The following is a 15,431-nucleotide window of genomic DNA, read 5'->3' as shown; positions in this document are numbered from 1 at the left end:
TGCGTCGGGCTCTGTGCTGACAGCTCAGAGCCTGGAGCCTGTTTCAGATTCTGTGTCTCCCTCTCTCTCTGCCCCTCCCCTGTTCATGCTCTGTCTCTCTCTGTCTCAAAAATAAATAAACGTTAAAAAAAATTAAAAAAAAAAAATAGGAGAGGCCAGGGATGCTGTTATAAATATCCATAACAAAGAACTATCTGGCTCCAAGTATCTCTAGGTTGACAAACACTGGCCTAGAGCACAGGGGCATTAGTCACAGGTGCCCAGTAAAATCACAGAGCTTTCCAAAACCCCAGTGCTCAGGCCATACCCCAGATCCATGAAATCCGAATCTGGAGGAACAGAACTCAAGACCTCAGCATTTTTGAGAGCTCCCAGTGACTCCAGGGTTGGGGACCTCAGTCTTGGAAGCAGCTGCTCTTGCTCACCGTGTCTGGCAGTGGTGTATAGGAAAGGCACCGGGACATGACCACAGGCCTCCAAGTCATTTCGCTCCCAAATACCCATGCAGATACCAGTCTGCATGCTTTTCCTGCTCCCTCAGTGAAAAATCTGATGAGGGTGCCCTCCCCCATCACCACCACCAACTCATCGGCAGAAGAACGTTCTCAGGGTACTTTTCCTATTAAGTGAGGAGTCCTGTTCCCCAGCCCGACCAACCCACTGCTCCCACACACAGCACACGCCTCAAGAATGGGAATAGAAATGACTGACTTTAATCAGTCTGCGATGAAATGAGCCTCTTTTAGAGGCCAGGTGGGGTGGGGAAGCCCTGCAGCAGCTAGGGCACACTCCTTCAGGCACAGCTGAAGCAGACAGCTCAGAGAAACCACTGGAAAGGTGGAGGGAGGGGGCAGTGGGACTCACAGCTTCCCCTGAGTGGGTGAAAGTGGCTTCTGAGACCGCACAAAGCACCGGCCCCAGCCAGGTAGTGGGATAGGCCCCCATGCTGCCCATGCAGCAACCCCGTGTGACCACAGGGCGGCCCCATCCCTTCTTGGTTCTCTTCTTCCTCCAGCCCCAAAGCGGGGGAAGAGGTCCCTGAGCACATACAGCCCAGCCCTTGCCCAAGCTGGGTCAGACAGCCAAGCAGGAACTTAGACCCCAGTGACGCTCCCGGCTCAGCCTCAGAAACTCCCACTCTGCCATCTGTCCTCCAGGCTGTGCCCCAGTAAAGGCACAGCGGCAGGATGGGGGGCTGGCAAAAGTGGCTTCTGACCAGGGTGGCAGACAGTGTCATCAGCAGGATGGCCTTGCTGTGCCTGCCTGTCACACCATCTTAACCTCCAGGGTTTGGGCCCGTGATAGGTTCTGGCGCTGGGCTTTGACCATGTGCAGGCGTCTCCCGTGCAGCGTGAACTGGGACCAAGTGAACAGCTGCAGCACAGCACAGGTGATGGGCACCAGCACCAACAGGTAGAAGCAGCCCTGGCGGAGCGTCGGGGCCTGCGCCGGGGGCGGGGCCGGGGGCTCTGGCCATGGCTGAGCACTCCCCACAGGGGCCAGCGGGGGCTGCTGGAAGAGATCGTGACCTAGGACAAGAGAGCATGCAGAAAGAACAAGGTCAGCCCTGGTCTCCTCCAAAGTCCACAGCACAGCGCCACATCTCAAACAACACACGTGTACGTCTAAACCACAGCTCAATTCCTCCCCAAACTTGCTTCGCCTCCGCTCTTCCCTTCTCGGTGTCTGGTACCACTGTCTACCAAAACCTCAGTCTTCCTGGGTTCCTCAGTAAACCTCACCACTCCCCAAAAGCCAATCCTTCACTTCCCCCCAATTCCAAAACACATCCGGTACCAGGACACTTTCTTCCGGCCCCCTTGGCACCGCTTGCTCCAAGCTTCCATCGCCTCTGCCACAGCCTCCCCACAACCCACTCTCCACACAGCAGTCAGGGTGAAGTTGAAAAAACATACATCAGACCACGTCACTCCCCTGCTTAAAACCGTGGCAAATACAATCTCTTCACAACAAGAATAAAATCCAAACCCTGTCCTGATTTACAGAGCCCTCTACTTTCCCGGCCTTGTCTCCTAACCACCCCTGATACCTGGGGCCTTTGCACTTGCCTCCCCTTCTGTCTGGGATTCACTGAGGTCTTTCAAGACCAAATCCTTGCTCTTCAGTCCACATCCTAGGTGTCATCTCAGAGAAGCCTTCCTGGACCACACTAAAGTAGCTTCTCAGTCCCACTGTCCATTGTACCATTGCTTTTACCACTACCTGCTGTTTTCTCATTTGGCTGTTCACTGCCAACCCCATCCCTCCCCTCTGACTAGAATAAAAGTTCCATGATGGCAAGGCCATTGTTATTTCCCTAGAGGACCTGGAGCAACTCTTGGCAGAGAAAGTATTCAATACACACTTGTTGAATGAATGAATGACTGAATGAATGAACGAATGAACGAACGAACGAACGAACGAACTATTGAAAGACTGGAAGACTGGAGACTCAGTTCCTCTACCCACGTAGGCAGAGGCCGAGGAGGAGTGGCCCAGGCACAGCTTCTGTCGGCCAGCTGCCATTCTCTCTCCCTTGCTGGACCCAGTTTGTCTGCTGGTGTGCCAGGTAAGCTTTGACCCCTGGAGCCTCAAGAGCCCCTGCGCCAGCTCCCAGGGCCCTCACCTGTGTAGAAGCAGAGCAGCCAGGTGCCCAGCAGCGGGGCGAAGGTCTGGCCTGGCTTGGTCACCAGGGCCACCATGCCAAAGAGAAGAGCTGAGGCCGCCTGTTTACGGTGGTTCAACACCAGGTCCTCGTCCACCAGGTCAGTGACCACCAGGGTCAACAGCTTACAGGTGCCCTCAGTGAAAACACGGTTACTGCCAGCAGAGAGAGGGGGCGAGAATGAAGGGGTGGAACAGAGGCGTGGGGGTGAGGGAGGGCAGCGCATACCTGGCAATGAAGATGCAGAGCAGGCCGGGGCGGTCAGGGCCAGCCAACAGCATGAGCAGGCTCAGGCCCAGCTTGAGCAGGAAGAGCCCCCGCACCACGGCGTAGACGCCCCAACGCCGGCACAAGGGCAGGAAGTAGAGGTTGTTGAGGTGGGGAGCGACATAGGAGATGCCTGGGCAGAAAGGGTGCGGCTTTGTCAGGGGCCACTGCCATAGCTTCCACAATTACCCACATCTTGGGGTAACCCGGGCGGGGGGGGGAGGAGGGCTCAGTTATTTGAGCAACCAACTTTGGCTGGGGTCATAATCTCACAGTTCATGGATTTGAGCCCTGTATCGGGCTTTGCACGGACAGCACAGAGCCTGCTTCAGATTCTGTCTTCCTTTCTCTCAGCCCCCTCCCCTGCTCGAGTTTTCTCTTTCTCTCAAAAGTAAACATTAAAAAAATCGTTTTTAAGTATCCACATCTTAACGATCAGAATCAGAGTTGGCATTGATTGAACACTGACGACGTGCCAGGCTCTGTGCGAAGAGCTTCACATCCTTTTCTTTAATCCCTACAACTCTTTAGGGTAAGTACTATATTATTCCTACTTTACAGGTGACAAATGGAGGCCCCAAGAGTTTAAATAAAACATACCCAAGGCCACACAGCGAATAAGCAGAGTCAAGAAGCACACCCAAGCCCCTCAGCCTGTAATCCTAGTTGTTAAATAGCTACTGCGGGGGGCACCAAGAGAGCAGCCCTACCCTACTCACATCCGCAACAGGCCCCACCCCTCCCCCCCGCAAACAGGGCCGGGTGGGGGCTGGACATGCAACCCCACAGCGGCCTCTGCCCCCTCTGCCCCCTGCCAGCCAGGCCCCAGCGCGGGAGGGAGTTGCGTCTGCAGCTGGGGGAGAGGTCCTGGGGTGCAAGCTTCAGTTCCTCCAGCCTGCACGAGGCGCCCACTCACCCAACAGGAAGGAGCCCGTGGACAGGGAGATGTGGTCCGACAACAGATGCTCCAGGAAGAGGGGGAAGAAGTTGCTGTTGAAGTGGCAGTGAAACACCTGCAAGCCGACAGGGGCAGTGAGGAGGCCGCTGGGCCGCAGGGCTGGGCAGCAAGGGCACGAGCAGGCTCTATCCTCATATCCCTCCACCTGGAGCATGCCAGAATAAAACCCCAAACCAAATTCCTATTGCTTATCTAATTTTGCTAAAAGGTAGAAGGAATGATAAAATGATCCACGGAATGATTAAGATTTTTTTTACTGTTTAGTTTCAAATACTTGAGTAAAACAAGCTTGACAGTATAAACACCATCTATGTCTAGGCTGGGCTAGCCTCTGCACTGCATGTGTTTTAGCTATGGCACTTAGTGTTTTAAAAAGACTGTCACAGAGTTCCCAAAAGGGCACCCCTTTTTCATATCCTCACTGTGCAGGTGAGGACACCCAGGTCTGCCCCGACAGACCTTCCCAAGATCACACAGGGAGTTAGAAGCTCTGAGGGCGCCGGAATCCAGGCCTCCTAACTACCCGACCTGTGTATCCGCTATCAAATTGCCCAGCAGTCCTCACACGAGGCCCAGAACTGCTTTCCCAGCTTTTGAGGAGCCTGTTCCCTCGAGTGGAGCGCGGCCTACCTGTCGGGCAGGGGCCTGTTCCCATACCTGCACCAGGTCCATGCCCACGAACCACAGGAAGTTCCGGTGGCGTGCCAGCTGCTGGAGGTACTGGCCCAAAGTGATGCTGCCTGCTTCCTTGCAGCCCACAAGCAGCTCCTCTCCACACAGGCTACAGGGCAGAGGGGAGTCACTGATGGCCTAAGGCTGGGCCAGAGCCATCTGCCACCCCAGGCCAGCCACCCATCAGCCAGGGGACTCAGCGTTGAAATCACACTCAGAAGTGTTGGTGGGAACCAGAAGAGCTGGGCCAGGCCACTCACCCGCCATCTACAGCCAGGGCTGGGCACTCCGGCTCCCTACCGGCTGCCTCAACCCGCCTCCTAAGCAGCCGTGTGGCCCCCACAAAGCCCAGCCCAGAGCCAGTGGCCAGTGCCACGCAGAAGGTGCGGAAGGAAGAGAAGTCTTCCTTGTTCCAGAAGGCATAGGAGGCAAAGACGGAGAGGGAGCCAGCTGCACTGAAGAGGGAGCAGTAGAAGTTGAGGTGGGTACGGTCATGGGCAGAGAGGGCCAGGTCAGCCAGCAAGGCATGATGGTGCAGGTCCACGAGAGTCAGGAAACCATCATAGAGGCACAGGCACAGCAAGAACTGCAGGCCAGCTGGGGCCCAGGGCACCCAGAATGCCAGGAACGACAATGCCAGCAGCGGCCCGTGCCAGCCCAGGGCCCGCACCCTTGCCAGCACCACGGCCCTGGAGGAGAGCCCGGCACCCGACCTGCCAGAGAGAGGAGGAAAGTTGGGAGATGCTTTTACAAACTTGATGAGCCCCAGTCCCCCCCTGCCCAGGCCCCAGAGGAAGGACAGAGGCCCAGAGTATGGAACTCACACCAGGGTGGTCCCACTGAGCCCTGAGTCCTCAGTCTCTGATTTGGGAAGCACAACTCTCCAGGGGGTACACTCTCTTGTCTGGTCCCTTGCCAAGCCTGCCAGGGCTGATGGCCAAAGGGTGGTGGGACACCTATTTCTCAGGGTTGGGGGCAGTGGTGGGCCCAAACAGGATGGGGTAAAGGAATTTGCCAGAAGCAACAGAGAGTGTTTGCTGTACAGCTCCCAGTTCTAAGGACCTGACAAGGCAAGCTGAGGTAAATCTCTTCCCATGTGAGCAAGGCAACAGTTAGTCAAGGCCATTCTCCCACATGGCCAGAGCCTGACTGACCTTGGGAAGGGAGGGAGCCTGGTCAAAAGCTGAAAATGGTTTCCTTTTTCTCTCCCCACCCCAAACATAGACACCCCCTGGGGAGGAGTGGGATGGGACAGGACCCGTTGTGACCCACCCACAGGACACAAACCGGGGCTGGGAGCTGAGGAACTGACGGTCACTCAGCCAACCGAAGAGGGGGTCGTTGAGGCTGTTCCAGAGGAGAAACACCGTCTGTGGGCAGAGAGGAGATGGGGCAGGTGGGCTCCAGGCAACCTCTTCTCCGGAGGTTTCCCCACCCAGCCTGCTCGCCACCCCTCAAGATGAGCACAGCTTTCCTGCCTGCAAACCTCTGCTCAGGTCAGCCCCTCTGCTAAAACCCACTCTACCAGCCACCGCCCCCCCATCAAACTCCCACCCATCCAGGGTGAATTTATCCAGCTGATAAATGAACATTTATCAAAGCTCCAGCTCCAGCTTTTCTTGCTGAATTGAGGTGGGCAACCTGGCCAGCCCCAAGCTCCAGACTGGGTGGGACCCAGCCTTGCAATCCGCCTGGCTCCCACCCAGTGCTGGCCTACCTCTCCAACCCAGAAGGCAGTTTTGTTGATCTTGTACACCGAGACAAAGGTGTCCACATAGTAAAGCAGGAACACGTTGTGCAGGACGGAGATGAAGAGGGCCAGGGAGCCATAGACCACAGCCGTAGGCAGGCCCAGCATCCAAGCCTGGAGCCTGCCCAGCCCCATGGCTGCCAGCTCAGCCTCAGCCCCAGGAGCACTGAGGAGCGCTCACAGCCAAGGGCAGTCTGGCCATTCTTGTCCCTGGGGAAGAAGGAGCCCGTTAGCTGCAGGGATCAGAGCCAGCTCTGTTCCCAACCCCAGACCTCTGAGTCACTTAAAAACTCATTTCCACTGGGAGAAAGTTTGTACATCAAACCAAGCTGGGGAATCATCACTGACATCAATGACTGTACAGCGGAAACAGTGCTGGGCTGGATACCACTGAGAGTAACCCAAGAAGACTGATAAAGTCGTGGGAAAAGAAGTGCTGAGCCAGGTCACATGCTAGGGGAGTGTGCTCAGTATCTTCTTTCATCCACACTATCTTATCACACACACCTTCACAATCTGGATGTGATGACTGTGGGCCTGGGCACACAATGTCCCTGTAACCTCAGGCAAGCTACTTGACCTAAGCCTCAGTTTCCTTTTCTGTAAAAGGGCAAAGGGGATGATCATGTCTACTCTGCAGTGGAGGGTAAGGGTCAAGTGAGGTAACTCACAGAAAGCATTCAATAAATGGATGGTGGTGGTGTCATGATTATCCTTATAAAATCCTACAATACAAAAATTATAGCACAATTACGATGTTATTGGAAAGCACCCCCAAGCCCAGATATGTTAAGTAATTTGCCCAATGTCAGATAGCAGAAAAGTGGGAGATTTAACCCCTGACCTGTCTGGTTCCAAACCCTTTTCTGCCATTTGACCTTTCAAATCAGGTTCCTGTTGGGTAGAATAGAGAAAGTTGCTACGATGTCAGGTTCTGTAGGTATAGAAGAATGATAAGATCTGGCAAAAGTCCACACCTACTCATGCACTTTGATTCTGGAAATTCCACTTCAAGGAACTAGGCCCAAAGGAATATGTACAGAGACGTTCATGGCAGCAACAGTAATAAACAGCAAAAAGTTGGACACAGCCCAAGATGCAACAAAGGGACTGGCTCAACAAGGCCAATGCTCTCCAGAAAAGGCAAGCATGTGGGCCACCTTGACACGCAGGAGAGAAATTCAAGAACATGTTACATGAAAAGAGAGAATAAAGCACAGTGTGGGTTCCTGTCTTCCAACCAGGCTGACTTGTACACAGAGGCGGGAAGGCAAGACTGGCCATGAGTGGGAAGGAAATAAATCAGATTTTTATTGGAGCAGGACTTCTCAAACTGGAACATACTTTCAAGTCACCTGGGTACTTCAAAATGTAGATTTTTGACTCAGGAGGTCTGGGGAGGAATCTGAGATTCTGTATTTCTAAAGGGCACCCAGGTGGCGTTGGGCTACTGGGCCATGACCACACTTTAAGCAGCGAGGCATTAAGTCTGCCTTTAAGCAAGGCATTAAGTCTAATCTTTTTTTAGATTCAAAGCTGCTGTTCTCTTTTCAGAATAACCCGTGTGTGTTTGTCTGACCCCCCAAAGGGAAGCTATGAGGACTTCCTTCTAACTCCCTGTTGCAAGTTAAATCAATGTCCCCCCAAAAGATATGTTCAAGCCCTAACCCCCAGTACTTGTGTGACTTTATTTGGAAACAGGATCTGTGCAGATGTAACCAAGTTGAGATCATAATGAATTCGGTGGGCTCTAATCCAGTGATGGGTATCCTTACAAGGAGACAGGAATTTGGACACAGAGACAGACACCCACAGAAAGAAGACGGCCATGTAAAGACAGGCAGAAATTGGAGTGATACAGACACAAGCCAAGGAACGCCAAGGGCAGCAGGCAACCACCAGGAGCTAGGGAAGAAGCAAGGGAGGATTCCTCCCTAGAGCCTCTGGAGGGAGCACAACCAACCAGAGTTGATTCAGACTGTGAGAGAATAAATTTTAAGCCACCCAGTTTGCAGTAATCTGTTACTGCAGCCCTCTGAAATTTACACATACTCTCAAGGACTATTCCTCTTAGAGCCCTTGTGACCCAAGCCTAAACTCAGGCACACTGATGTGCGCGCACACACACACACAGTTGAAACTTCTGCTTCCCATCATAGTCGGGCCCTAGAGAGCCAATTTCAGCCCCAGTCCAACAGTAGTGACCCCCAGGACCTGTCCTTGCCCCATGACCCACTATGGCTCCCCCTCCATGTCCGCCCTTCCAGAGCCTCTGCAGTCTGGCTTCTCCCTGCCTCCCCGAGTCTCCAAGTCACCCTCTCCTCTGGCCAGGCCTTTGTCCTTGCTGGTACTCCTGCCAGAAGTGGCCTCCCATATCCCATCCTTCAAGAGACCACACCATATCCAGACTTTCTCCAGCCCCTCACGGATGCCTCCTGCCGAGACTCTCCTGACTGCCTCCACTCCAACCTGTGGGTTTCTAAGAGCAGGGCCTGCTTCTTTGCCCGCCTTCTCCCTCAGAGGGCTGGACTCCACCACTCTCTGGTAGAGAAACAGGCCCTGAGGGGAGAATAAGTAAGGAATCCCAGAGGGATCTCTCAGGCTCATTGGAAAATGAGGGCAGTTCATTCAAGAGATCCAACCTGGTGCTCGTCTTTGCCTAGTGGTGGGGAATGAGGGAAGGAAAAGCAGATGGAACAACCTAAAACCAGCCACGTCTGTGACAATGTCTCCTGAGCTACAGTGATCCTACTTTGGCATCAAAGCCAGAAGATGGCCAGGTAGCCTCTCTCTGGGGCTCTTGAGCCCCTGAAGAAACATTTGTTAGGAAATATCCACCCCCCCCCCAGTTTTATTGAGGTATAATTGATACACAATGATCTGCATATATTCAAAGTCTGCAGTGTGATCAGTTTAAACTGTTTACACCTGTGAAACCACCGCCACAATTGACATCATGAACATATCCATCACCCTAAAAGTCTCCCTGGCACTTTCTAAGGAACATAGCAGAAAGAAAACACAGTGGAGGGTCTTGTAAGTCCTGACTCTACCATTTACTTCCTGTGTGACATGGAACGATTTGCTTAACCTCTCTCTGACTTTCTTCATGTCCAATGTGGCGCCGACTATCGTTAGCAGTCTAGGGGAAATTATTCTAAAGCCCTTAGCACATAAGTGTGGTGAACACTCAAACTTCAGACATTACTGCTATTGAGCCTCTCAGACCTTCCAAACCCACCACACAAGGATGGGGTGAGTGTTTAAGTAGGCTTCACGCCCAGCGCGGAGCCCAACGAAGGGCCTGAACTTCCGACCCTGAGATCAAGACCTGAGCTGAGATCAAGAGTCAGACGCTCAACCAACCGGGCTACCCAGGTGCCCCAAGGATGGGCTATTAATCTAAAGGTGCTTTGGGGCTGTGAAACACAACTTACACCTCTGTTGCTATCCTTAACCCAGGTCACTTTCTCTGATTCCCCAGGGCCTTTCAGAACCCCTTGCCCCCACACACACCCCACCCCACCTCACCTCACCTCCAAAGCCTTTGTCCAAAGGGAGTGAAGGCTCCCAGGCCCCTACCCAGATGTCCAGTGACCTGCCCTGGTTGCTAGAAGGTAAACCTTGCAGGCAAGTCCCCAGCCTCCACCAGCTGGCTTCCTGCTGAAATGGCAGAAGAAAACCTCAGAGGGGGTTGAAGTGGGAGGGAAGGGTGTGACTTTTGCCATCAGAAGAGGGAGAGTTTAAATCCCAAATGCACTTCCTACTAAGAATGTAACCTCAGGCAAGTCACTTAACCTGTCTGAGCCTAGGTTTCCTCCTGTGTAGGATGTGAATAATAATACCCATCCTTTTTTTTTTTTTTAACATTTTTTTCATTTTTGAGAGACAGAGACAGAGCACGAGCAGGGGAGGGGCAGAGAGAGAGGGAGACACAGAATCCAAAGCAGGCCCCAGGCTCTGAGCTGTCAGCACAGAGCCTGACGTGGGGCTCCAACCCACGAACCGTGAGATCATGACCTGAGCTGAAGTCAGACACTTAACCAACTGAGCCACCCAAGTGCCCCATAATACCCATCCTTTAAAGGAATGCAGGAAGGATTAAACTAATGTCCAGAAGCCCAGAGCACTGTTACATGGAAGATGTTTAGAAACTGGCTTTTTCTTGGGCTCACTCATAAAAGATCGGAGTAGGAGCAGGGGAATATCTTGGTAATCCAGTCCCTTCTCATGGTAAGGCAATTTGAGAGAAAAGACAGGGCACACAAGGGTAAATCAAAAGAGAGAATCTAGGGGCACCTGGGTGGCTCAGTGGGTTAAGTGTCCAAATCGAGTTCGGGTCAGGTTATGATCTCATGGTTCGTAAGGTAGAGCCCCTTGTCCTGCTGGGATTCATTCTCTCATTCTCTCTCTCTCTCAAAATAAATAAACTTTAAAACAAAAAAAAAAAAGGTTAAGAAAAAGAGAGTCCACAAGTAGCAGGAATGCACGCAAAATTCAGGAGTGCCAGACACAAACCCGCGCCACAGGCCAAAGCTGGAGGCAAAACAACCTGTCCAGATAAGCCTCTGCCTGGAAGAGGAGCTGGGGAAGGAGTGTCCAGGGTCCTTCCAGCAGTTTCTCTTCCAGATTCTGCTCCTCCCCCAGGAAACACCTTCTCCTACTCACCCTTCCCACCCTCAATACGCCCCAGCAGAGAACAAGAGCTCAGCCTCTCCAGGGGAGGAACAGCTTGGAACCCACACCAGCTCAGGTGCATAACCCAGGGGAAATATCCTGTAACCAACTCCACCCCTACCTTGGCACCTGGCAGGAGAGCCTGTTGGAGGCCCCCAGGGCCTACCCCCTCCCCCCGCCCCCTGCTGGTATGGTGCCAGTTATGTGGCTTTGAGCCAGCCTCTTCTTCCTAGGCCCAGTCTCCTTATCTATAAAGTGGGATGATAATGCCAGCCTCTTGGATTGCTGAGGGGCTGAAATGCAAAAACGCACCAAGCACAGAACCTGGCACATACAAGTTCCTCAATAAATAGTAGCTACTGTTACTCTTTTTCGTATCTCTGATGTCTGGTTTCTTGGTCTTTCTAGCACCCAGCTCTGATGCCTCTTGCTGCCATCTCTCAAATTCTCTTTTAAATGCCACCTCCGCACCTTCGTTCATGCTGTTGCTTCCACCTAAAATACCCAAGATGTAACTACATATCATTGCTCAGGCATCTGGGTATGCCTGGCTTTTACATCCATCATCAAGAATCCTTACAACTCTTGTTACGATTCCCATCTCCTAAGTGAAGAAACCAAGGCTCTGAAGGTTAAATACCTGGCCCCAAATCACAAAGCTATTAGGTGCTGGAGCAAAGATTCACAACAGGTGTTTTTGACTAGAAAATCTCAGCATTTCTCAAGTCACTGTGCCCAACCCCACCACCATCTTATGAAACTCTGCTGATTCAAGGCCTAGTTCAGTGGCATGGCCTTCCTGAGTACACCTACTCACGTGTTCTCTCCCTTTTCAGGTCGCTTGGCTTCTTTCTCAGGATCCAAATACCTCCTGTACCCTCCTCCAGTACCTAAGCTCCTTAAGAGCAGGGCCAGGTCAGACCCGTTTTCTACTCCCTGCCCCCACCAGGCTTCTTCACCACACAGCAGGTACTCAATTAATACCTGCTAGGTCAATTTGCCCCAAACAGGCCGCTATGGACATCCCCAGCACTAGGGAAGAGTAGCAGCCATAGGAGTGCCACCCCCAAATCCCACTGTACCCCTCAGCTCTGCCTGGCTGTGGGAGTCAGAAAAAGGCAACCTGGGGAGCTGTGATGTACCCCGCTGAATAAAACATGTACAGCAAGGCAACTGGGGCACAGAGAGGAATAGTGATAACAAAAAGTAACATTTATTCATCTCGTACCATGTGTTAAGAAAGCAGATACAATATGGAAAGGGAGCTCAGAGCAAGCAGGCAGAAGAAAGACACCAGATCAGAAAGGGTTTTGCAGACTACACACAAGATTCTATCCTGAGGACAATGGGGTGGGGGACACGGGGGGGGGGGGGGTGAGGTGACAGAACCAGATCCGTTTGGAAGGAATCCCGTGGCATAAAAACTCTCTCCTCTTGACCCATCGGGCCTCTGGAAGAGAAAGAACTAGAAAGGACGGAAATCGTAGCATCTCCCTGATTTCTGAAACTTTATCAGGCCTATAGTGGGTAGGGGGCTGGTGGATTTTGTGGAGGAAACCAAGAATGCCAGACTGGGACCCTCGAGTGAGGGGCGTGGGGAGGATGGGTGTTGATTCCCTCCAAAAGGCCTACTGACTGTAGGCAAAGCAGTTTAATGCAGAGGGAAAAGGCCACTGACAAGCATAACTTAGAGTTAGGAGCCCTGAGTCAAGTTTGAACATTATCACTACTAACTACCTGAGTTTATTCCTACATCTGTGAAGCAGGAGAAAACAATTCTATTCTCTACCTGTCCTCAGGGGTATCAAATGAAATTGAAAGGTGTAACTCCCTGTGCAAATATTAGGTGTCCTTTTCTCAACAAGCAGCTGACCTCTGAATTATCTGCTGCATTTTCTGTTTCACAACCACCTTGCCTCCTTGCCCAGTCTCCTCAGAGCAGGGTCCAGGCCTGGCAGGAGGACCTCCCCTGGGGGGGGGGGGGGGACACCCTCCATTCCAAATACTCATGGACCTATTCTCCTCACTCTGGAAATGAACTTTCTACTTACTGGGGGAGGGACCTTCCTCCTCTCCCTCCCCAACAGGCAACTACAGCTGCACTACTGGATGGTCAGCGACTTCACCCTAGGACCACCTGTCCCCACCAAGCCACTGAGCAGTCTGGGGCTAACCCAGAAGCTCTTTACTCAATAGCTGGCATGCTGCCGCTGAAACATGTGCTTCTCCAGCCCGTCTGTACATTAAAATCACCTGAGGAACTGCTTAATATCGAGGTCCAGGCCTCACTCCTGACCAATTTAATCGGAATTTCCAGGGATGGGGCCCAGCATCAGTGTTCTTTTAAAGCTCCCCAAGTGGTTCTACTATGGAAGCAAGGTTAAGGGCCATTATGTTAATGAAATGGATCCCAAGCCTGATGCATCCCGCGACCTCAGCTCCCCCCCGCCCCGGGGGGCCCTTCTGCAAAGATGCCACCCTCACCCCTTGAGCCCAAGCTTCTCCCACCCTGACCAGGGGGCTCTCCCATCCCACAACCTCATCACTTCAGGGACCCCCCGCAGACAGCTCCCAGGACTCCCAGAGCAGAGAGCATTCCTGTCCCCCTCGGGTCCGTTCTTTGTGTGTTACCGGCCCCCAGTCCGGCCCGCTCCTGCCCCCGCGCCCGGGCCACGGGAGAGCCCCTCACCGCAATCGTGGCAGGCGAAGCCTAATCCTGCGGCTGCCTGGAGCCAGGTGCGAGCCAGTGCGCCTGCGCATTCCCCGCCGGAGGCTTCCCCAGCCTCTCCCTCCGCCCCCGCCCGGCGATTGGCTCCGTGCGGCTCCCGGGACCGCGCCCCGGCAGGTGCCCGCGCCCGAGGCTGCCGCCGCCATATTTTTCACGGGCGCTTACCCTTAGGGACCGAAAAGAAAACGTGGGCGCTGTCCAGAAGAGCAGTTGGCTCGGGTTCCTGACGCTTCACCCCTTCTCTTTCAACTCTGTGAAAGCTTAAAGCCAATTTCAGTTCAAATCAATAAGGCTTTTCTGAGCGCTCCCCCTTCTCTCCCCTGTCCTTACTTAGTATTAATTCACAGAATGGAGAGCACAGCACCTTCCTACAGGCCTTGTGACCTGCCTAGATGCACAGCGAGGCAGGTGAAGAGATGGCAGTGGCAGGACCTGGGACTTCCTGACGCTGGATTGTGAGCCCCTGAGGAGTAGACGTTCCCAGCTTAATGTATGGGCACCGGGGCTCAGGCCACAGATGCCAGGCCCGGAGAGAGCAACCTTACAGCCCAACTATTTCGTATTAAAAATAGTAATGATAAGGGCGCCTGGGTTGCTCAGTTGGTTGGGTTCCACTCTTGATTTCGGCTCAGGTCATGGTCTCCTTGTTCGCGGCCCCAGGACAGGCTCTGCGCTCCACAGCTTGGAGCCTGCTTGAGATGCTCTCTCCCTCCATCTGTCTCTATTCCTGCCCTACTTGTGCTTTCTCTCGTTCGGTCTCAAAATAAACTTAAAAAAAATTTTTTTTATAGTAATGATAAAATACAAGGTGTACTGAGCTCTCACTATGTGCCCTGTACTGTGTTAAGCCCTCTACATGCATTATGTTGTTGAGTCCTCACATCCCTGGCAGATAGGTGATATATCCCCACTTGACAGATGAGGAAATAGGTTTAGAGAGATTCAATGACTTTCATACAAGCAAGAGGCCCAGAACAACTGGAACCCAGCTCTCCTGACTCTCAGAACATGAGTCTTTCCTCTTCCTACCACTGCCCAGGCCCTAAAGTCAAGTTTTGTTTTGCTCAGTCCAGTCTGGTGAGGATGTCTCATGTCTTCTCCCAATAAACCTATAAGCCTCATTAGGTTTCCAGGCAATCAAACAGCACACACTTCAGACCTACTGTTTTCCAATGGAGCAATGCACCTGGCCTTTAGCTTCTGGGGGACCTGGGGCTCAGTCCCCTAGCTCCATTTCTTTGTTAAGGGACCCACCTTTTGTGAGCCTCTGTTTTATGCCTTATAGGGATTTTGTAGGCATTAAATGTGAAGTGGGAGTGTTAGTGTTTTGCAGGCTTTTGGCTTGTCAACAGCCTTGATGGTTGTCACCAGGAAAATCGTCCAATTCCTCCTGCCTGACAACCTGGCAAAGGGCCCACCGACAGCAAATGGTCCAACAAAAGAGCCCTGGAGTGCAGGGATTAGAGTCTGTCCAACCAGTTCCTGTGGAGCCCCAGGGGTCCCATGAACTTTGCTCCCAGCATCCACCTCTCACCAATCTGTCTCATTTCCCTCCTCCCTAATCCTGCCCCTTCAAACCTCCTATCTATTCCCTAAACTGCACAAATCATCTCTCTTTTAGACTTCAAGCAATTTCTGGAACCCATTCTGTTCCAGAAAGCCCTCATGAGCAAAAGGAAGGTGACCATTATTCCCCCATCCCAAACCCATACCC

At 52.7% G+C, this 15,431-nt stretch overlaps 1 protein-coding gene across 1 annotated transcript; it reads right to left on the bottom strand.

The window, feature by feature from the left end:
• Nucleotides 1-691: 691 nt before the first annotated feature.
• Nucleotides 692-13,771, bottom strand: MFSD13A (major facilitator superfamily domain containing 13A). The gene is made up of 9 exons (XM_019459264.2): nt 13,679-13,771; nt 6,280-6,522; nt 5,850-5,932; nt 4,823-5,275; nt 4,548-4,671; nt 3,849-3,945; nt 2,894-3,065; nt 2,627-2,820; nt 692-1,529 (listed from the first exon to the last, which is right to left on the bottom strand). Exons 2-9 carry the CDS (start codon nt 6,445-6,447, stop codon nt 1,267-1,269), a joined length of 1,554 nt encoding a protein of 517 aa, XP_019314809.1. The 5' UTR covers nt 6,448-6,522; nt 13,679-13,771; the 3' UTR covers nt 692-1,266.
• Between the last annotated feature and the right edge of the window lie 1,660 nt (nt 13,772-15,431).

This window comes from Panthera pardus, unplaced genomic scaffold, assembly GCF_024362965.1.
Source record: "Panthera pardus isolate Hobbes unplaced genomic scaffold, ASM2436296v1 HiC_scaffold_22, whole genome shotgun sequence".
NCBI classification, from domain to species: Eukaryota; Metazoa; Chordata; class Mammalia; order Carnivora; family Felidae; genus Panthera; species Panthera pardus.
The sequence above is the reverse complement of the archived record's forward strand: the minus strand, read 5'-3'. Positions and strand labels throughout refer to the sequence as shown.

Excerpts from the sequence above, each read along its gene's own strand:
- MFSD13A (XM_019459264.2), bottom strand. The coding sequence starts at position 6,447 with ATGGGGCTGGGCAGGCTCCAGGCTTGGATGCTGGGCCTGCCTACGGCT. Across the intron at positions 5,276-5,849 it reads TTCCTCAGCTCCCAGCCCCG|GTCGGGTGCCGGGCTCTCCT; the intron begins GTTTGTGTCCTG and ends TCTCTCTGGCAG. Across the intron at positions 2,821-2,893 it reads CTCTGCATCTTCATTGCCAG|TAACCGTGTTTTCACTGAGG; the intron begins GTATGCGCTGCC and ends CTCTGCTGGCAG.